General features: G+C 40.7%; 1 protein-coding gene across 1 annotated transcript; it reads right to left on the bottom strand.

Annotated features, from left to right (window-relative positions):
- Positions 1-11427: 11427 nt before the first annotated feature.
- On the bottom strand, positions 11428-21573 carry GZMK (granzyme K). The gene is made up of 5 exons (XM_025924295.2): positions 21417-21573; positions 20907-21054; positions 14361-14511; positions 13313-13582; positions 11428-11821 (listed from the first exon to the last, which is right to left on the bottom strand). Exons 1-5 carry the CDS (start codon positions 21475-21477, stop codon positions 11648-11650), a joined length of 804 nt encoding a protein of 267 aa, XP_025780080.1. The 5' UTR covers positions 21478-21573; the 3' UTR covers positions 11428-11647.
- Positions 21574-22989: the final 1416 nt, after the last annotated feature.

The following is a 22989-nucleotide window of genomic DNA, read 5'->3' as shown; positions in this document are numbered from 1 at the left end:
AAAAAGACAGCCATTTTACCTTTATTGGCTCTGAAGTATTTTCAGGAACTGAGGACGAGAGACCAAATATAATGACAAAAGATGCTTTCATTGCTGCTACTGCTCAGGAAATTCCAAGGCTTTGGGGAGCTGTGAGCCAGGAACCGTGGACAGTGGCCAAATACATATTAGAATTATAATTTGGTATATATTTCTTATAAATCACAATATCACACATTAAACTTGTGTCTCAGGATCTTCCTTTGTGGAAGCCCAAACCAGGATAGCAGCCTTCAAGTATTTGGTGGGGTTCCCTCATTCGCCTTCTTTCTGCCCCCCTCTCTTCCCCATCTTTCCAAATGCAATTCCAGCCCCAAAATTTAAGGGCTGTTTTTCTGACATAGCTATGACTGCAGTGTGGAATACACACCCTCTTTGCCTCAAAGATTTCTACGGCAATCCTCTTGGAGTAAGTAAGGAGTATTCAGGGGGCGCCTGGGTGGCTCAGTCAGTTGAGCGTCTGACTCCGGCTCAGGTCATGATCTCACAGCTCGTGGGTTGGAGCCCCGAGTCAGGCTCTGTGCTGACAGCTTAGAGCCTCGAGCCTGCTTCAGATCCTGTGTCTCCCTCTGTCTCTGCCCCTAACCCGCTCGCATTCTGTCTCTGTCTCTGTCTGTCTCAAAAATAAATAAACATTAAAAAAAAGAGTAGGTATTCAGAGTTAATAGTATCACACAACCCTCCTGAGAGAAGAAAGCCACACAGAATGACATTTGGGAAGGGGAAATTGTCAAAAAAATATTTTCCCTGCAGAGCTCAAGACAAACAATTCCTAAATGAAATCAGGAGAGTCAAGTTTGGGCTGGCTGCAGGTTATCTGACATCTCTTACATCATTACCACCACCAGCAAGATTTGCAGGTTGTATCCACCCTCAGCCTTGCTGACCCAGACGGTATTACAGTGAGCACACTAAGTTCATCAGCCTCCTTTAAAAGTATAGTTTTTATGGGGTGTCTGGGTGGCTCAGTCGGTTGAGCTTCCGACTTCGGCTCAAGCCATGATCTCACAGCTCGTGAGTTCGAGCCCCGCGTCAGGCTCTGTGCTGACAGCTCGGAACCCGGAGCCTGCTTTGGATTCTGTGTCTCCCTCTCTCTCTGCCCCTAACCCACTTGCATTCTGTCTCTGTCTCTCTCAAAAATAAATAAACATTAAAAAAAATGTTTTTAAAGTACAGTTTTTATGGGAATGCAAGCTGGTGCAGCCACTCTGGAAAACAGTATGGAAGTTCCTCAAAAAACTAAAAATAGAACTACCCTAGGACCCAGCAATCGCACTACTAGGCATTTATCCACGGGATACAGGTGTGCTGTTTCAAAGGGACACGTGCACCCCCATGTTTATAGCAGCACTATTAACAATAGCCAAAGTATGGAAAGAGCCCAAATGTCCATCGATGGATGAATGGATAAAGAAGATGTGGTATATATATACAATGGAGTATTACTCAGCAATCAAAAAGGATGAAATCTTGCCATTTGCAACTACATGGATGGAACTGGAGGGTATGATGCTAAGTGAAATTAGTCAGAGAAAGACCAAAATCATATGACTTCACTCATATGAGGACTTTAAGAGACAAAACAGATGAACATAAGGGAAGGGGAAACAAAACTAATATAAACACAGGGAGGGGGACAAAACAGAAGAGACTCATAAATATGGAGAACAAACTGAGGGTTACTGGAGGGGTTGGAGGGGGGATGGGCTAAATGGGTAAGGGGCACTAAGGAATCTACTCCTGAAATCATTGTTGCACTATATGCTAATTTGAATGTAAATTAAAAAAAATTAAAACTAACTAAATAAAGTGGTTTTTATACTGTAGGGGCCAAGGGCAGGCCATCCCAAGATGGCCTCTTTGGCACAAATATTATTTTGAGTTAAAAAGCAATGGAAACCCAGTAGATTTAAGAAAAGCTCCTTACATCTCCCCTCCCCCCCTCAACTACCTCAAGAGTTTAGATAGAGAACCTATTGCAAGAAGAGGACTCTCACCATGATAACTACAGTTACGTATGGTAGACACGGAGGAATCTGGCAAGACCTGTTTGATCAAAGTCCTCTATGTCCTATGGTTTCTGAGTGGCCCAGCAAATATTTGTTTACCAAACATTTACTTTTTTTCATCTTCCCGTGAGTTGCACTCATTCGCTTGGAAGTCCCAGACCCCTACCCCCTTTCCCTTAACTCAGAATGACATAGAGACCTTATTTTGCCTCGCTGTCTTTGGAATTTTCACTTCTGTGTGGATTCCCTGTTCGTACACTATTAAATTTTATTTTCTCCTGCTTATCTGACTCATGTATTTTTGATTCTTTGGCTGGAAGGACTTTGGAGGGGACAGGAAACTCTTGCTCCCTCACACTACAGAATTGGAAAATATTAACATTTCTAAATCTTTTAAGCATACAATGAATTGAAGAGAACAAGTACTTTAAGAAAATTAACATAATAAATCGCCACTTAAATTCAGTATTACTAAAATCTGACTAAACTACTGTAGTATTTAGACAATGATGACAAAGCAAAAACAAGGGACTCTGAAAGCAGTCTCTTTCAGACCAGACATACTAATTATTTTGTAACCTTTTTCCCCTTCTTGCAAAACAATGACAACGCTTACCAAGTCTTAAATAAAGGATGGCTCATTGAAACTTTCAAATAAATAATAGTACTCAATGTTTATATTGTGGATTTTTTCACCATGGAGCTCTAAGAATTATCAAATAATCAGGGACTTTTTGGGTTACCTACTTTACATCCAACATCATCTTAGCCCTTGCCTTAACGAAGAAGTTTTAAAAGTGATTTCAAGCATATTATCATTACATTCTTAACTGGTTCCAGAAGTAGAGATTTAGTAATTCATCATTTATTTTTTTTCAATGAATTGTTCACCAGTATAATAACTTTTCCGTTCACCCATCCATTCACCCACCCACTTATCTAGCTACTTACAAATGTTTCTTAAACAGCCACCACAAGTGAGGTCTTATGCAGGTCTCAACGCAGACATGGGCCCCAGCTCTCACGGAACCAACGATATAGTGAATTCTATAGCATAAATTCTAGTAAGATCTCTATAATTATACTGTTTCCATCTAAAATATTTTTTGAAATATATTTTTCGCAATTAAAACTCAGGAAATTAATTTGAGATATATAATATAAACTACACAGATATAAAGGTAAGGACACTTCGAAAGAGAATGGAGTCCTTGTGTAAAGATAGCTGAGTTCAACAGACCCTGACCTGTGCAGGCTGAAGTGATTAGATCACACAATGAGTTGTGCCCATCCCCCACTTGGCAAAGCAGGGTGGTGGCCCGTGGAAATCAACAGAGTAGTCAACTTCTGTTTTAATGTTTTGTTGAAATGCCTTTTATTTTTTATTTTTTATTTTTTTTAATTAAGAGAACAGAAGCTACAGGCAAGGCAAAGTTTGGGCTGAGTCTGTCCTAGATTCCCATGTCAAGTTAGGGTTCACAAATTCTTCTGTTTCCTGGTCTCTGAAGCGTCTAAAAAGGCAGATTAATAATTATTCCTGATTCACAGGACAAACTGAATCATCATGCTAAGAGAAATGGAACATTTCCTCCTGAGAGATCTACACATATTGCTTAGCTTTGGATGTCTCTCTGGGGGGATTAGCTCACAGAGAGAGAGAGTTCTTAACAAGAGTCAATGTATTCACCTTCACTGCCATGGCTTCACTACAGCAATTGCTATAGCTGTTTTCTTTTATTTGGATTAGAGGTGGGTGATACAAACCTGGTAGTTTAGATCTTTCCCTCCCTCTGCCTTGGGAAATTGTCGACAAAACTACAAGAGAATCACTGGGGAGCCTGGGTCGCTCAGTCAGTTAAGTGTCCAACTTCAGCTCAAGTCATGATCTCACGGTTCGTGAGTTCGAGCCCCGTGTCGGGCTCTGTGCTGACAGCTCAGAGTCTGGAGTCTGCTTTGGATTCTGTGTTTCCCTCTCTCTCTTCCTCTCCCCTGCTTACACTGGGACACTTTCTCTCTCTCTCTCCCTCTCTGTCTCTCAAAAATAAATAAACATTAAAAAAAAAAAAAAAAGAAACAACTACAAGAGAATCAGGCTTTAAATGTATAGACCCAGAATGACAGAATGAACTGTCTGTCCTGTAGGAATTCTGAATGACTCACACGAGCTTTCTGTTCTTATGCTCGTGTCTCAATTATAACAATTTTTCGGATCATAATGTAGTTGTTTTGACATTCTCTCCATTATCACTATTTTCTGTATGTCACCTTTGTAATAATTTTCGGAGCATGGTATATTTGTTTATTTGTGTGTCCATGTTTGCTCACTAGGCTATGAGTTTCTGCAGGGCAAGAGTTGTGTCTTTTCCCTTTGGTATCTCCAGCGACCAGCACAGAGCCCTATACACAGAGGAGATCAGTTAAGCGTTTGTTGAGTGAATGAATGAATGAATGAATGATTGGGAGAATCTCTCTGAATGCTCAATGGTGAGGATTCAGGAGTCTATATCGATTGGTTGTTAACGCAGTCGCTCGGCACAGTGGGCTGGTCTGACCACATGTGGGCCTGCTTTGCTTTTCTACAACATTATTAATATTCAGGGTATTACTATATCCCACTATCTTCTAATGGAGTTATTTTTGTAGCTTGGATGAAAAAAAAAACTGCTATATTATTTCAAACGATTGTGAAATAATAAAACAAACAAAAACCTCAAATGCCAGAAAACATAATTTTCATGGAACTTCACGAAAAACAGCTCTGCCAGATCCACTCACAAATTATACCCACAAGGAGAAAATGGCCTTACAGAGTACCAAGTGCCATCCATTATTTGTATAATAGGAACAAGAATGTTTGCCATGCAGCGCTGTGTGGTTAAGATAAAAATATCTTCTCAAGTAAGCCAGGGCATTTCCTCCACGTTAAGCCACATGATGGAACAGTGAGGGAGAAATGATTTATTGATTATAACATTGAAAAGTTACTTTTCTGAATCAATTCTTGTTTAAATAGGACAAGGTTGAAAGCTAAAGCCATTTGAGATTTAGGATTCGGACACAGGGGCGTAAAGAAATATGCTCGTCATTGTTTGGAGCATACATCAGGAAATTTTAGGTTTCTGGTTTTATCTATTAGGATTGAGTGGGGACGTATTTAACAGAAAGCCCCAAGTAATGGTGGATTAAACCTAAGTGTTTATGATCTTTCATGTAAAAGAAGTCTTTGGGTAAAGAGTACAGGATTGAGGGGCGCCTGGGTGGCGCAGTCGGTTGAGCGTCCGACTTCAGCCAGGTCACGATCTCGCGGTCCGTGAGTTCGAGCCCCGCGTCGGGCTCTGGGCTGATGGCTCGGAGCCTGGAGCCTGTTTCCGATTCTGTGTCTCCCTTTCTCTCTGCCCCTCCCCCGTTCATGCTCTGTCTCTCTCTCTGTCCCAAAAATAAATAAAAAACGTTGAAAAAAAAAAATTAAAAAAAAAAAAAAAGAGTACAGGATTGACATAAAGGCTCCTCCTCCTTTCTGCTTCACCATCATAAACACTTGGTTCCATTCAAGTTTGCCTCGTGGTTCCAGCATTGCTGCTGGCGTCCTAGCGACCACATCTGCACTCCAGGCAGTAGGAGGAAGGAAGGGGGAAAGGTCACTCCTTCCTGCCGAATCAGCTCTCTTTAAAGGAAATTCCTGGAAGCCCCCATCCAATGATTTTCACTTACATCTCTTTGACCGCTTCTAGCAGTGAGAGAGGCTGGAAAACACCATTTTCATTCTGTGTACATGTGTGACTCCAAATAAAATTTGAGTTTTGTTACCAGAGAAGAGAGGAGATGGCTGATGGGTAGCAAACCAGCAGCCTCTGCTACAAGAAGAACCAGACAGAACACAGCTAAAACAAAACATCATTTTTTCTCGGAGTTATTGGATAATCAGGGTACTAATGGGATCGTGTATGCAGAGATACTCCAAGTGTGAGCACATTTCATGCCTGAGGCCAGAGCAGGGATGCGCAGAAATACTCTCTAGGGGAAAGGCAGGCTATTGATCTGTTGAAAAGTCTCATGGGGTAGTTAATATTCATTACTTTGGTGAATTTAACAAAGTTCAGGGTTTGGTCTCCATTATCGTGGGGATTGAGACTTGAGACTTGGCACAATGAGAGTGAATTTGACTCTTTAAAAAGATTTTTTTTGGGGGGGTGGGGAGGGCGCCTGGATGGCTCAGTCGGTTAAGCATCCGACTTTGGCTCAGGTCATGATCTCACGGTTCGTGAGTCCAAGCCCCGCATCAGGCTCTGTGCTGACGGCTCAGAGCCTGGAGCCTGCTTCGGATCCTGTGTCTCCCTCTCTCTCTGCCCCTGCCCTGCTCACATTTTGTCTCTGTCTCTCAAAAAGTGAATAAATATTAAAAAAACATTTTTTAAAATGTTTTTATTTTTGAGAGAGAGAGAAAGACAGAGCATGAGCAGGGGAGAGGCAGAGAGAGAGAGAGAGAGAGAGAGAGACAGAATCTAAAGCAGGCTCCGGGTTCTGAGCTGTCAACACAGAGCCCGACGCGGGGCTTGAACTCGTGAACTGCGAGCTCATGACCTGAGTCGAAGTCAGAAGCTCAACCGACTGAGCCACCCAGGTGCCCCAAGAGTGAATTTGACTCGTAAAGAGAAGTCCAAATAACCCTAATTTAGAGGTTAAAAACTATTATCACAGATAGCAAAACGTGTATTTGTATGCAATAAGAAATGCCCGTTACAGGGAGAAAAAACAGTCACAGAGGTTTGCTTGGTGAGAGTGGGATTAGGAAACGACCAGGTAAGTCAGCTGAATGCTTAGTGGAATTGGGCTACAGTGAAAATGGTCTTGCTGGTCCCTCCTTCCCTTTTTCATCATTTCTGGTTGGTCCACTGCCTGTGTTGCCTCCTTTTCCCAGTATCCACAGCTGCCCTCCTCCCCTTCAGCCTGGGCTGCTAATCTTAAGAATTTTTGACCTTCAAACGGCAGTCTTGCAGGCTTGGGAACCTCACCATCTCTTCAGGGCGATCTTGTGGGTCTCTGCTTTGATCCCATACATACATGGAGTTTAAATTTTAACTCTCAGAGGACAATTTCCTTCTACTTACTTCTAAGTTCTCAAGACAAGCCTCAGGGTAAACCTCGAGTAGGCTGTTACATAGACGTGCACCGTCAAAACCAGAAAATGAACACAGTCTTTTCGCGGTAGGGAATAAAAGGTGATGAGGAGAGCGTGCCATTCTGGAGCTGACCGATGTGACTCAGCAAAAGAGACTGAAGAAGTTAACGTTAGTAAACAGGAAGTCAACGTGTGAAACCTTAAAAGCAGGGCTGAGTCACTCAAGATACAAAGAACCCAAATGTGCAGTCAGAGTGCATTTGGTGCTCAAATAACTTGCAAGATGACATACGAATGGCTGTGCAGGTGTGCCTCGGTAATCCTGTGAAAGGGTAAGCTTTGGAGAGATCTAGAAGCATTACCCTAAGACAGGTGGAGCTATCTCCTTTCTCCATCACATGTGTTCCCTGTCCCAAACAGAGAGCTTAATCAAGAGGAAGAGAGTGTCTGGCAGACTGAGAACAGCTCTCCTTTAATGAGACACCTTTCTGAAGTAATCAAGTTTGAAGCACTTCTCTTCTTATCATTTCAGGGTAAGTGGAGATTTATTACATGCAGAGGGTCAGACAGTAGGACTAATCCTGCTACCTGGTTCTGGACTGGTTTAGTCACTCACCTGAATGCGTATCCGTTTAGTTCTTGCATTATATTGGTCCTAATTGCTTTTAGGGCTGTCACGTTGTGTTAAAAATGGTTGGACGTAAAGTGAATCACGAAGCTCTTTTCAGTATCTGTGGAGAAGGCAAATGTGATCCGTCCACAGTCGCAAAGAAGGGAAACAGTGGGATCTTTTAGAATGACAGCAGCCAAGCGTGTTCCCCTACAGTCTTTGAGCAGTTTTTAAAATCTAGGTATTTACCTCCTTTTGGCTCTCAGCTTTTCTTAGAGGCCATAGAGGGACTCAAATAATCTCTCAAAGATGAAATTACCCAAACTAAAACACTATATATTTTTTTAATGCTTGTATTTATTTTTGAGAGAGAGACAGTGTGTGAGTGGGGGAAGGAGCAGAGAGAGAGGGAGACACAGAATCCGAAGCAGGCTCCAGGCTCTGAGCTGGCAGCACAGAGCCCGACGCGGGGCTCGAACTCACGAACTGAGAGATCATGACCTGAGCGGAAGTCGGAGGTTTACCGACTGAGCCACTCAGGCGCCCCCCAAACTAAAACACTATATACTTTTAGTCTAGTTTGGGAAGATTTTGGTATGTTTCATAAAATACTACTTCCCTGGGAGGATGAGGGATACTTTTCAATTGTGGGCTCCATCACCAGTACTCGTCAAAATAAACTGTTGATCTTCCAGTCAAAGAGTCACCAGATGTACCATAGCTGTTGACAGAAGCTTCCTCTCTGGCGGTCTTACCTGGTTTGACTATTGGATGGGAACAGCATGGAGTCTAAAATCAAAACAAGTCTCAGGTTTTAGTGAAAGTTTTCAGGATACTCACCAACTGTAATCAGAGGGCATCTCAGTAGTCCTTTGGCTAGATTAAAGAGACTAGCAACTGTATATTCCATAGATTTGGAATTTAGATGAAATGTATAATACCTTCTAAAAAATGTTTATTTATTTATTTTGAGAGAGAGAGAGACAGCAGGGGGAGGAACAGAGAGGGAGAGAGAGAATCGCAATCAGTCTCCTTGCTGTCAGTGCAGAGCCGGATGTGGGGCTCTGTCTCATCAGCTGTGAGACCATGACCTGGGCCAAAATCAAGAGACGGATGCTCAAATGACTGAGCCACCCAGGTGCCCCTGATGGCGACTCCAGAGTCTCAATTTCTCCTCTTTCTTCTCTTAGGAAATATAGTCTGGGATTTATGGGTCAAAATCAGTATATTGTTAATGAATCAAAATGACACAAAATGCAATACTGAAAGAACCTATTTACTACTTACTTTCAAAGTGGTGCTATAATTTTAATTAGGTTCCTTTTTAACCGAGTGCATCTGCTCGTCTGAGTATTTCTAGTAGAGTAATCTTGGTGACTGATTTCTAAGAACCGTGACAACAAACAACAACAACAACAAAACAAATAAAAGCATCCACCTTTATGTGAATGTAAGAAAACCCAATGGTGGCACCTAGAAATGAGCACTATTTATCCTCCGGAACCCAAATGAAATATGGCGGCTGAGATTGACTCTTTGGTTTCTGACTGTTGACGGAGAAGCCTGAATGACTCCCCCCATCCTCCACCACCATATTAGAAATTGTCAGAACTCTAATCACGAATCAGGGGACAGTCACGGTCAAGGACAGTGAGACTCTTGGGTGCCCTTACTGAGTTGCACTCTGGTCTTCAGTTCGCAGTTCACACTGTAGGATTCATAAAAAACAATCCTAAGACACTTACTGTCCTTTTCTATTAGATGTTTTTAAGGGTGGCTTTATCAGTGGCTTTCAGAATTGTTCTTTTATCAGAATCAATTGAATTGCTTTTCAATAGTGCAGACTTTCAGGTCCACCTCAAGCCTATTAAATCTGAATTTCTGAGCGAGGGATTGGGGCAATGTGTGTTACAAAAGTATCTTCACAAGGGATCTGATGCAGCTGAGAAGGATACAGGAACGCTGACACAAGGTCCTTCGACACAGATCACCCCAAGTTCTCTCCAGGCTCTGTGCCAGCCCCAGTGGTCCCACTTCTGGGCAGATAAGTTTATTTTTATTTCCTGGATATCGTAATTCATATAACTGATTGTGTTCCTCTTTTTGCATCGACTGATGTGAAGCATAAAGGCAAATATGGCTCCTTCGAGCAACAGTGTGGGAAGAAAATTGTGGCCCTTTGGGTATTAACACCCCTGTCTTCATCATTCTTCAAAGCTCTCATTCCCCCTTTGCCTCGGTTTCTTTACCAAATTATTTCTTTGTTTATAATTTAAAAAATTCTTTTTTTACCTTTTTACCCCCTTCACCCATTTCTCCCCCCCCCAACTCCCCACCTCTGACAATCTCCAATCTGTTCCCTATATCTATAAGCGAGAAGATTCTGCCTAGAAGAGAGATCATATAGTATTTGTCTTTGTCTGACTTATTTCACTTAGCATAATGTCCTCAAGGCCCATCCATGTTGTCACAAATGGAAAAATTTCATTCTTTTTTATGGCTGAATATTATATATATATATATATATATATATATATATATACACACACACACATATAGAACAGATAAAGAAATTATATATATATATACATACATATATATGTATATATATGTATATATACATACATATACATATATATACGTATATATATATATATATATATATATACGTATATATATATAATTTCTTTATCTGTTCTTCCATCAATGAACACTTAACTTCTTTCCATATCTTGGTCATTATAAATGATGTTTCAATGCAGATATTTCCTCTCAAGTTAGTGTTTTCATTTTATTCAGGTAAATACCCAGAAGTGGAACTTCTGGATCACATAACATTTCTACTTTTAATTTTTCAGGAAAAATATTTTTAGTTTCATATTTTGTTTTATTGCAGGTATTTTTATACATTGCCTTAAACCCTCTTTGGAACAAAGTGACATCAGTAAATAATACTATTTATAGACCTTGATGATTCTTTCTTAACTTGAGTTGGAGTGTTTGCACTTACTGTTTCTTATTTTATTTTATTTTATTTTATTTTATTTTATTTTAAAGTTGACTTGTCTATTTTGAGAAAGAGAGAATACCAAACAGGCTCCATGCTGTCAGCACCGAGCCTGAGGTGGGGCTCAAGCCCACAAACCACGAGACCATGACCTGAGCCAAAATCAAGAGTCGGATGCTTAACCGACTGAGCCACGCAGGCGTCCCACTGGTGCTTATTTTAAAAATGCAGTTTAGGGGGCGCCTGGGTGGCTCAGTCGGTTAAGCGGCCAACTTCGGCTCAGGTCATGATCTCGCGGTCCGTGAGTTCGAGCCCCGCGTCAGGCTCTGTGCTGACAGCTCAGAACCTGGAGCCTGTTTCAGATTCTGTGTCTCCCTCTCTCTGACCCTCCCCTGTTCATGCTCTGTCTCTCCCTGTCCTAAAAATAAAACGTTAAAAAAAATAAAAAATTTAAAAAAATTTAAAAATTAAAAAAAAAATGCAGTTTAGGATAAAATCCACGTTAGAAATCACAGCATAAACCTGGCTGAAGATGGAGCCTGGCTAAGGCCTTGCTTAATCACCTTTTGCCCTTTGTGAGAGTGTGAGTGGAGTGGGGGGTATATCGTTTGCCGGACCTCATTTCCATAAAAAGAAAACGCCATAGTCTTCTAACTTTTATTCAGAATGAAATCAGCATAGTAAAAATACAGCAGTTATAGATGTGGAAAAGAACTTGATTCCTTGACAAAATCAGTCCTAAGGGGGCAGGAGTGGTCCCGGACTGAGTTCCACTTAAACGACATCCAACTACATATGAAGACAAAGTGGCCTCTAGAACATCTTACGAAAACACAACAAGCCAGCTGGTGGATCCAAGAAAATCACTCGTGGTCGTAGTTTGCATGAGATGGGGCAAGCTTGCTTTTAATCCAAGCTTGGTATTTCTGGGTTATTAGGGTGTAGATTCCAGGCTTCTTGGGATGGCCACATTGATGACCTCCAGAGACTAAAGCATGGAAGGCACCTTTGCAAACCAAGGGGCCACCCGAGTCACCCTGGAAAGAAGAAAATAGATAGATACTTGGTAAGAAGCTGTTGAACTTTTTCTACCACCAATTATTGATTATTCAAAGGATTATTACACAGGCCCTTGGTTTCGTCGTATCCTGAAAGAGGGCCGATACAGCCCCTTTCTCAGTGTGGGTTGTCTCCGTTTCTGGCCAGGACAATGATTCTGTCCATCTGTCTGCCTGTCTGCCTGTCTGTCTCTCTCTCTGCCCACGTCTCTGTCTAGGACTACATGTAAAAACAACCTTTGGTAATCCGTGACTATAGAACTTTAATCCTTAAGGAATGAGTAAGTGCAAAGTTTAAAATAACCCACTGAAATGAGAGAAATGTTTCAAACTGTAAATTTCATGTTGGTGCTCCTGGATCTGAAATCAAGTTGCTATAGGAACAGGCAGAAAAGAGAAATATATTGTAGCAAATATATTGGTGGCAGGGACTCTATCTTACTTTTTTCCCTTTTTGCATTCTCGTGTAATTGAACGTAATGCCCTACACGTACACAACACTTCGCTAAGACTTGCTCAATGAACTGATTCCAGAGGACTCCGTTAAACATGTAACTAAGATCTGTCAAGGAAAGTGACAGAATGATAAGAGGGGGCTTTCAAGTCTGGAAAGCGACCTTTGCCTCTGCTGCCACTCACATTGCAAATTACAGCATGTTGTGCTCTGGTCAGCCATGACAATAGAGGTGTAGGGGGGTGACAGTGTTGGGGCACTTCAGATACACGTGGTCTCTGAAATCATTATACCCTCCCCTTGATAATGCTTAATACAGCATGATGCGAATAATGCATTCTAATGTCTTAAAGATCAGAAATTCATCTGCACCATTTGTCACTTGTAAACACGAATACCTGTGGTTTTTTGGTTTTGGTTTTTTTTTTTTTTTTTTTTTTTTTTTTTTTTTTTACTGCCTCAGGAAACCAAAGATTCTGAAAAGTATAACTATGGTTCCTTTTAGTCAATTTATCAACATTATTGAAGAAACACATACTATATATTTCAGATGCAGTCTGTTATCCTGATTAACAAATTTATGTATTTATGTATGTATGTATTTATGTATGTATGTATGTATTATGTATGTATGTATTATGTATGTATTTATTTATTTATTCTTTCTTAAGTAGGCTTCCCACTCAGCGTGGAGCCCAGTGTGGGGCTTGAACTCACAACACTGAGATCAAGATGACCTGAGCTGAGGTCAAGAGTTAGACACTTAATCGACTGAACCACCCAGGCACCCCCTGATTAACAAATATTTGGAGGGTGCTTATGTCTGGGGGAAGTTCTTATGACTCATTCACATGGGAGGATGAGAAAGAACAGAGAACTCAGTGGAGAAATGGAGAGGAACTTTCTGGGGTTGGGATTTTGTGTTCTCCTTACCTCCCCTCTGGGTTGGGGAGCGAATGGAGCCTTTGCACACAACACAGCATTCTGAGATGCCTGTTTGCCTGATGGTCTCTTACCTGGCAGGAATCTTTGTGGCCTCTGTCATCTCCTGCACATATCATGCCTTTAGTTATAACAGGGCTGTGGTTGTAATAACTTGGGCTGTTGCAAAGTTTTCGACTTATGACAGTAACGGTGACTTCATGCAGGGTATCAGAGATCCTTAAAAATTCTGGGTCGGTGGCTCCCCAGCCAGTAACCTGGCATTTTGTTCCAGCTCTAATATCATTTTTGGAGCTGGGGTGCAGCAGCTGAACATGTTGGTTGAGTGTTGCAGCCGTGTGAAGCTGACAGATTGAAAAGAGAATAAATAATCATTCGTTCCCAGTAGTATTCTGCTATTAGTCTAAGCGATGTATGTGTGGTCCCTTTGGTCTAGGAAGGCATCCCTCTTCTTGAATCTACTTTGGTGGTAGCCTGCAGCTGTATTTGTGGCTGTTGCTTTTCTGAAATGCTCCCCATTCCCTGTAGAGCTCAATGAGGCTTGGGGAGGGAGCTTACACAGAGCAGGAATTTTTGCCCAGTCTTAAGCAAACTGGCCTTTGCTCTGCATTGGATGGGTTTCTGTGGAATAACATCCATAGGTCATGACTTTGAGGGCTGGGCTGTTTCCGCTGGATAAGACCCTTGAGTATGGTCTAGACTGAGTTTGGACTAGACTAAGTATGGTCTAGACTAAGATATAACTCACTTCCGTGTCCCTGAATTCACTTGGTTGGCTCAGTTGTATAAAGGACTTGTATTTTTCATTTGCTAATGATAAAAGCATTTGGGAAAAAAGCTTTCAGTGGGGATCCTTGGGCTTGCTGGGATGTTCCCTTCCCACATGTGTGAGCATCATGACTGCTTTTCCTTGTATAAACACAGCCCTCATGCATTTGTGATCAATTCTTGTTTCTTTTAAGGCTGTATATAGAGTAGAATGGGCCTTTATAGAATATGTCACAGTTGCCTCAGACGTGGGGATGATGCTAACAAGATGCTTTTGATTGAAAACTTAACAACTGAAATATGCTATGCTATATAAGAATGCTGGAGAAATTGAAGGAAGGCAATACTACATACCTGAATTAGCATAATATCATTTGATTTACGATATGATGTAAATCTTGAGAATGGTATGAATTTTTTAATATCAAACATTTGTTTGGAGGCCTCATTCTTTGAGAGAGAGTGTGCTCCTAAAATCACTTTGAAAAGCTGGCCTTTGTGATTCCTAAAAAAAAGCAGAGAATAGAAGGAACAGAATAAGTACCAAATACCCCAATGGGGGGTAAAAATGGTGGACAAGGAACAAGGACCGTCTCCAAGGTAACACATCTAGGATTAGGTGGAGTGACAGAGGTCTTTGTGGACCCAAGCATGAATGGACAATATCAAAGGCCAAAGGTCTGCTCTCAGACTCACCCCAATTCAAAATTCCATAGTATTGGAAAAGGATATCAGAACTTATACCCTACTGTGGGGAAAAGGAATGAAGTTCTAACTGACTGAGATCAAGTTTACAACAAAATTATGTTAATTTATGTAGAAATACATTCTATTTCTTGAGTTGTGGGTTGAAATTTATATCCACCAATGTTAATTTTTTTAATTAAGGTAAAATATACATAAACATAAACTTTAAACCATTTTGAAGCATACCGTTCTGTAGCATTAAATACACTTACATTGTTGTTCATGTCTCACTGCCATCAATCTCCAGAACTTTCTCATCTTCCCAACGTTAAGTGTTTTAATAACTAAAAGGTAAAAACTCAACTCTGCATTTGCTAATCTTGTATATCTAGACCTCATCTCAGGGGCATTTGGAGAATAAGATCCATTACATGGCTGTCAGACAAGCTATGTTCTGTCCCTTCAATTAGAAAGGGTATTTGGACAAGAAAGGGAAAATGTTCCTCAAGGTGAAAAATAATTGCTAATTTTAAATAAAGACACTGTAGGGTTGGTAGACATTGAAAATTCCATTCTGGAGATTTAGAAGATATAAACAGGTGAGTCAGATAAAGAAACAATAGTTTTGTTTTGTTTTGTTTTGTTTTGTTTTACCCCTGGTGACACACAGTTGTAGTACCATTGTTTCAATAGTGCCACAATTGATTTGATTTACTGCATGTTGGACAAAATTACATTTACATCTAGTTATGACAATAGAAACAATTTTTTTTTAAGATCTTGACAAAACCTTGGGGCTTTTGGCATACTGTAAAAAAATCCCATTTTAACGTGTGCCTTTAGGAAGCCACTTCAAATCCTTTAGGAAGGAAGGAAGGTTATGAAAGGACATTTGTTTACATACAACTATTTCATTGTCACTTGACAAAGGGATCAAGACAGATTACAATAAAAACATCCATACCCACATGAGTCAGACGGAGAAAGACAAATGGTTTTTGCTTATATGTGGAATCTAAAAAACAAAACACATGAACAAACAAACAGAAACAGATTCATAGATACAGAGAACAAACTGGTGGTTGTCAGAGGGGAGAAGTGGGGGGGGGGGGATGGGCAAAATAGGTGAAAGGAATTAAGAGGTACAAACTTTCAGTTATAAAATAACTCAAGGGGATGAAAAGTACAGCATAGGGAATATAGTCAAAAATATTGTAATACCTTTGGTAACAGATGGTAATTACACTTATAGTGACCATTTCATTGTGCACGTAATTGTCGAATCTCTATGTTATACATCTGAAACTAATGTAATATTGCATGTCAACTATACTTTAATTAAAAATAAAAAAACCACACATTCCCATACCTACAGATTAATAAAGATTAACAAGAATTTTTTAAAAATACAAAAACATATAGGAAAAGGAAGAAAGTGTTGTTTCAGCTTTGAAGAATAAGCTCATGACTATAGTAGGGTAGTTTTGAATATGGTGGGACTGTGGCTGCTGGGAATGATCACTGTTCAGTTTCTACCAAAAGAGTTTATTTTGGTTTATTTGGGGAATTTCAGCTCTATTTGTTGAAAAGTTTTCCTATTGCAAAATCAGGATGGGGATGAAATTTCTCAAAGGATGTGGATCAGATTTCCTAGGATTGATTCAAACTCAAATTCAACATACTCATTAAATCCAAACTTTGGGGGTGGGGGTGGGGAGGGTAGAAAATGATACCAAAGCCCCGGGACTACTGCTTTAACAGAAAAGATGGATACATGCATAAATAACTAACACAAGGAAGGCTGTGAGGTTCAAATGCAGGGTGTGGAAGATGAATTTTGATTAGGGGATGGATGCCGAAAATTTTTCTGATCTTCCTCATCTTTTACCAATTTCCTTGATGAGTTAATGCCTTTGAAATGTTTTGGTTATTTTCATTTCCACTGGGACATGTTAATATCAAAAACAACCCAAGCAGACCACGAACGCTCTCTGACTTCCCATTTCCGGGTACACTTCATCTGTAATCTATACTACAAAGGTCAATTTTTCTTCCCACAGAATACCTGGAATTACCTGAGTTCTAGGTTCCCCCTCCTTAGCTAAACCCACGTCTGAATTCACACAGAAAAGAAGTCATGATACTGGCGTTTTTCATTCATTTGTTTGTTGTAGGGTTTTTCTTGGACCACCTGCTTCAGAATCATATGGAGATGTGTGTTTATATTTTTTTTAATTTTTTAAAGTTTATTTATTTTGAGAGAGAGGGAGAGAGAGAGAGAGAGAGGAAGAGGGAAGACAGAGAGAGTGAGAGAGAGTGAGAGAGAATCCCAAGCAGGTTCCATGCTGACAATGCAGAGCTTGACACGGGGCTCAAACCGTGAGATCATGACTTGAGCCAAAATCAAGAGACGGACACTTAACTGACTGAGTCACCCAGGTGCCCTTGGAGGGTTTAAAACAAAATACAGCTTTCTGAGTCCCACCCTGGACTTACCTGGAACAGAACTACATGCAGAACAGGAACAAAAATATTGTTTGCAGTCTTTTCTTGACATCCAGGCTTCTACTGAAACACCCTCACTATTGGGCCTAAAAATAACCCTTCTACCCTTCTCAGTATTGCTCAGGTTGATGTGCTGTATAGTCCTCACTGGTAAAAGGGTTCTCTGGCCAAAGGTGACACACATGATAAGTAGGGAAAGCAGGACTCAAACCCAGCTTTCGTGATTTCAAGTCCAGTGCTCTTTCCATGACACCTCTGTAAGCCCCATGCCAAGCCCCTTCGAGACTCTTATTTCCTCTGCCATTTGCCTTGGCACTGAGCCATGTTTCTGCTTAGACACTCCTCCAGGGCGGACAAAGACAGGGTCCTTATTTCCTGGAGGTCTCTTTAGTCTAAGAGAGGAGGAAATTACCTGGTTGTCAGAGAGGGGCTATTACAGTCCCATCCTTAACACGACTGGATCATCGGACTTGTGCCTCAGTGACTACCATGGAAAGTACAGATAATAACGTAACGACATTATATGTCATTTACTAGGTTATTGTGGTGTGTCAGGTTTTGTGCTAAGCGTTTTACATATTTTCCCTCATTTAAACCTCACAGCAGTCCTGTGAGGGAGGTATTACGATTATCCCCACTTTTCAGATGAGAAGACTGAGACGCAGGTAAATTAACAAACTTGAGAAAGTCCCACAGACATTAAGGGGAGGCTCCAGGATGCAATGCAGGCGGGACTGAAGTTCAGCTGGTTTGAGTCTGGGGTCTGAATCCTCACCATTTACTCTGGGTGCCCCGAGTTGTCTGAGGTGGGATGAGGCCATGTGGAAGGGGCGGGGGGGGGGACGGGGAGGGGGGTGGCGGTCATCTAATTACAGCCCAAGCAGGTGAGAGGAGGGGTGCTCCGTGAGGGAAGGCATAAGAGGGGATTCAGGAAGACGGTGGACAAGAGTTGGTGAGAATTTTGCTTCTGATAAATCAAAAGACTGAAAATAAGATTAGACAAAAGCCTTTTTACTGGTTTGCTTTTATAGTTGGCATGGCAACTAGTGGAGGGGCCAAGAGACGCAGTGGGGAACGGCTAGTGAGATGGGGGCACCCCAGATTTGGCCTCCTTCACAGTTTTGCTGAAAGAGGGGCCTGGAATTAGTAAGCTATTCCCCCAGGATGCTTGGGAGTACATTTGTGGGAAGCCACCATTAAACTATTTCATAAATATTTTGGATTTCATAAAGCTTAATATTTTTCTAAGCATCAATCCGCCTACATTTTTACACCCAAGTGTCCTGTACAGGAAATCTGATCCACATATTCTGGAGTTCTTTAAACTCTGGCCATTGAAAATGGTATTTAGCAAGAGTTGGTTTTTCTTTCTTTCTTTCTTTTTTTTTTTTTAATTTAATTCCAAGACCTCTTTTCCCCAATTTGTCAGTTTGAGGACCCACTCCTACTGAGTTAAGTTCATTTGACAAAATTTTAAATTCAAATTAATACTATTATTCACTTTTTGGATAGCACTTTATGGCTTGTGAAGGACTTCACACACTGTGTTTTTGGCTTAGAAAAAAAAAAAAGTCCTCCAATTTCTCTCCTTCCTTCTATCCGGCCTTTGTTGAGCGTTTATAATAAGTCAAGCTCTGTGTCTGGGTAGGTTAGAGTCCACTTGAATGTGTACCATAAGAATATTTGAAGATGTGCATGTTTTGAATGGGATGAACATTTATTGGTAGTCACCCTCTGCCTAGCTGGTCCCCGGGGGGGCACACATGCTCTGAATAGGGACATAAGGGTGACTTCTATGACAGCAAACCCTCATTTGAATGAGGTAGCCATTTTAAATTGGAAATCAGTGGCTTGCTATTTAGAAATAAAACAGAAGTCCTCACTTTCCACAGACTTCCAAATTCCTAATTTGTGTCTAGTCTTATTAAAAGGGGGGGCAAGTCAATTCAGTTGTTCTGTAGCCTGGAGAGCAAACCATTGTGGCCAAGAGATTCTTAAGTGAAGTGCTCTAATGTTCGTCAGGAAAGAAGTCCCCATCTCTTCTTGGCTTATGTGGGCAAGAAACATAAGGAAGAAACATACAAACAACAACAAAAACAAATAAAAAACAAACAAAAAAACACCCTCTCCCCAAACCAAACAAGTAAACAAAACAGCAGCAAACAGCAAATTGGTTTTCCATTGCTTTTCTTTTTGCAAAGGTTACAGCACCCCAAGAAGAGTGTTGGACTTTTTTTTAGCTGACGTAAGAGAATCACAGACCAAAATGTAGTATGAGAGGTTATGATCTGTCTTCGGAAAAGCTTTGTTCCAAGTATTCCAGAAAAAATAACTCTTTCTCTCCTTGTGCAAATCAGCTATAACTTTTTTGTTTTTAACTGGGAAGTCTGTTGTCCCTTTCCAGCTGTGATTCCCAAACTGTGGGCCTCAGGCCTCTGGGGTGGAAGGTGATGCAGAGGCATTAACATAAGGGGTCTAAAAATCCATTTAACAAAGCAGGCTTCTTGTACACATAACAATAACAGCTGCAATTTATTCGTATTTACTCTGTGCTAAGCAGACCAAAATATTTAAATTTTTTTTAACGTTTATTCATTTTTTGATAGAGAGAGACAGAGCGTGAGTGGGGGAGGGGCAGAGAGAGAGGGAGACACAGAATCCGAAGCAGGCTCCAACCTTCCAACTGACAGCACAGAGCCCGACGCGGGGCTCGAACTCACGGACCGTGAGATCATGACCTGAGCTGAAGTCGGACGTTTAACTGACTGAGCCACCCAGGCGCCCCAGCATACTAAAATATTTAAATAGATACTATTTAATCTTCAAAACCCCACAAAGTAGGTACTGTTATTATTATTACCCTTTCGTAAAACGGGAAAGGGAAGGTGCAAACTCAAGTTGTCTGAAAAGTTCTGGAATGCCACTCTCCAACTACTACTGTTGCTGCCTTCCCTGGCATTACACGGAGGACTTGGATTTGTCCAATGGCTTGCCTGGGAAAGGTGGCCCAGCTCTCCCTGAAAAGGAAAACTCGGGGCAGAAAACTTGGGTGTGCAAGAGGCTAAGTGAACTCCACCAGTTGGTCAGTGATCACAGAAGCTAAGGGTAGATCAGAATCTTGCCATTCACATGGCACAACATGGATGGACCTAGAGGGTATTATGCTAGGAGAAAGAAGCCAGAGAAGGACTAACACCTTAGGATTTCACCTACATGTGGAATGTAAAAAACAGAACCAAAAACAGTGAACAAATAAACAATAACGACAAAAAAGAGAGAAACAGACACAAAAATGTGGCGAACAAAATGGTGGTTGCCAGAGGGAAGTGGAGGGGGGGCTGGACAAAATGGGTGAGGGGGATTCATAAGTCACGGGGATGATGAATACAGCATAGGGAACAGAGTCAGTAATATTGTAATGCACTTAATCGTGTTGAGCCTCTCAGAATATATTTAATTTTTGCATCACTGTGTTGTACATCTGAAACTCCTTTAATATTGTATGTCACCTCTACTTCAACTAAAAAATATGTATGTATATATGAACAGAACTGTCATGAATACCCCTTGATATCACATGTGTATTCATCAAACGTTTCTGTGCTCATCACATTTAGAATGCTCAAAAACAAAATTGTCTCCCGGGACAGGGGAGCTTCTCTTTTGGCCAGTCGAGGTAGAACACGAAAGCCCAGAGCAGGGACTCACCGGGAGCGGCAGTGGGCTGCCGAAAGCACCCACTGTGGGTGGATCAGCACTCCACCGCAGACATGGTGGCCGCTGTACTGGATGGAAGCCATGAATGGCCTGGAATGTGGCGACACTTCTCTCCCTCCAATAATCTCTATGCTGAAACCTACAGAAGAAAACCCAAAGATTCAATCAACATGAGAGATCTGAGCAGATTGTTTCACGTCATTCTTCTTTTGACAGTAAATATATCATTTCAAGGATGGAAAAAAAACCAACAACCCTACAGTCACCTAAAAGTTATTATAATTTCACTGGTAAACAATTGTAAAACACATTTAATAATATCTAATAATATATTGGTTTAATCATATGTAATTTAACAATGATATCATCAACAGAAGAATTTAATCGTGCAGTTTAGAGGGATAGACATGGTTGTGAGAAATCATTTCATTTATAAGTAACAACACAATCACTTAGAAATTCATTTAACGCTCAGATGTGGTAAGTATAGGAGATACTTACACTCTGGAGTCATAGAAATGCCAGCTGTTAGGAAAATTAGAGAAAAGTAAAACTCCATCATTTCAAAGCCTTGCTTTAAGAAGCGCAGGTGAAATATCCTGACTGCACTGGCAAAGGAAAGAAGATTCTGAAGACTGAGTGTTGATTTTGAAAGTTTTAACTGTCTCACCACAAGTGTTCCAGAAGTAAGGTTTTTTCACACCTATGTGTGACAGTGTACATCTGTTTGAGGAGATCGGATCCAAGCTGTTGACACTTGTTTGATGTGTTATGCAATAACGATCTCATTTCCTGTAACATCTCCGATATCTGAGTACGCGTGTTATAAAAGGTGAAAGAATAATAAATATCCAAGAGCTTAATGAAGTCGCAGACAAAGTCCAAGGTGTTTATTGCTCTAAATCAATACTATTTTCCTGGCAGAAAATGGTGCCTATCGTATTTGGTTTCTCACCATTTTTCATTTGGACATAGATGTATTACGTAGAGAGACGTGGAACTTTGCACGGAGCATGATTGCATTGCAATAAGGCTTGATTGAAACCTGAACACCATCCAGAGAAAACCAGCTATATTTTGCAGCACACTTATTCGTAGTCATGCCGTTTACTTTAAATTTGACTAAATCTGGGTTAACTTTAGTTACATTTTGGCGGGGGGGGGGGGGGCGGAGATTTCATCATGTATTAGAAAGGAACATTAGCAACATATTTGTAATTTGGAGTCTCTCCTTTACCCATTTAAAAAAAAAATTTTTTAATATATGAAATTTATTGCCAAATTGGTTTCCATACAACACCCAGTGCTCATCCCAAACTCCTTTACTCATTTTTAAGTGAAAATTATCATACGGTTTTCCAGGGCCTTGATAATAATATCTTTTCAAAATGAAAGACCACATTTTGTCGTTCTCCCTGGGAACAGATGATACTGTATTACAGCCTTTCTATGGTACTTTCTCATCACTAGCAAAGCTATTAGACTTCATATTCCTCAAGATGTTGTTTGTGCTTCATGCTGATCAAGAGCATACATTTTATAAGATGAGTACAAACAGGTAAATCAGGCACTGGAACCCCAATCCAGAGATACCGACCAAAATTTACCTTGAATTAACAGACCTTATTTTCTTTTCTCTAAGATACATGCGTCTTATCCTCTATTTTTGTCATCAAGGAGAATTGAAATCTAGAGCTATTATGCTTGGTAGATTGCAAGAGAGTCCTACCAAACTGGTGTTTTTTAGCATAAGACAGTGGGGAAAATAATAAACAATTTTATAATTGTATATTATATCTTATACTTCAAAAATATAAGTGAAGTGTCTTAAATTATTTCCAAAGTTCTCTTTACGTGATCACTGATATCTTTTCAGTTCTTATGTCTGTGAGGAAGGCAGGTCAATTATACTCACATTACAACTGAAGAAACAGGTGCAGGGATGTTAAGTAATTGATCTAAGGTCACACAGCATGCAACTGGGACCAAATCGTTTGCCTGACCTGAAATACCTTGTTTGTTAACAAATACATTGCCAGAGCACAGCCTTTGAAAAAGATCCTGTTTTCACTTC

This window comes from Puma concolor, chromosome A1 (assembly GCF_028749965.1).
Source record: "Puma concolor isolate L17-30 chromosome A1, mPumCon1.1.hap2, whole genome shotgun sequence".
NCBI classification, from domain to species: Eukaryota; Metazoa; Chordata; class Mammalia; order Carnivora; family Felidae; genus Puma; species Puma concolor.
The sequence above is the reverse complement of the archived record's forward strand: the minus strand, read 5'-3'. Positions and strand labels throughout refer to the sequence as shown.

What these genes read in the sequence shown, in the direction of transcription:
- GZMK (XM_025924295.2), bottom strand. Translation starts at nt 21,477, where the DNA reads ATGATGGAGTTTTACTTTTCTCTAATTTTCCTAACAGCTGGCATTTCT. An exon ending in CATTTCTATGACTCCAGAGT is followed by an intron (nt 21,055 to 21,416) that starts GTAAGTATCTCC and finishes TTTCTTCTGTAG; the next exon opens with GTTTCAGCATAGAGATTATT. An exon ending in ATGATATTATGCTAATTCAG is followed by an intron (nt 13,583 to 14,360) that starts GTATGTAGTATT and finishes TCAATCTGTCAG; the next exon opens with CTTCACACGGCTGCAACACT.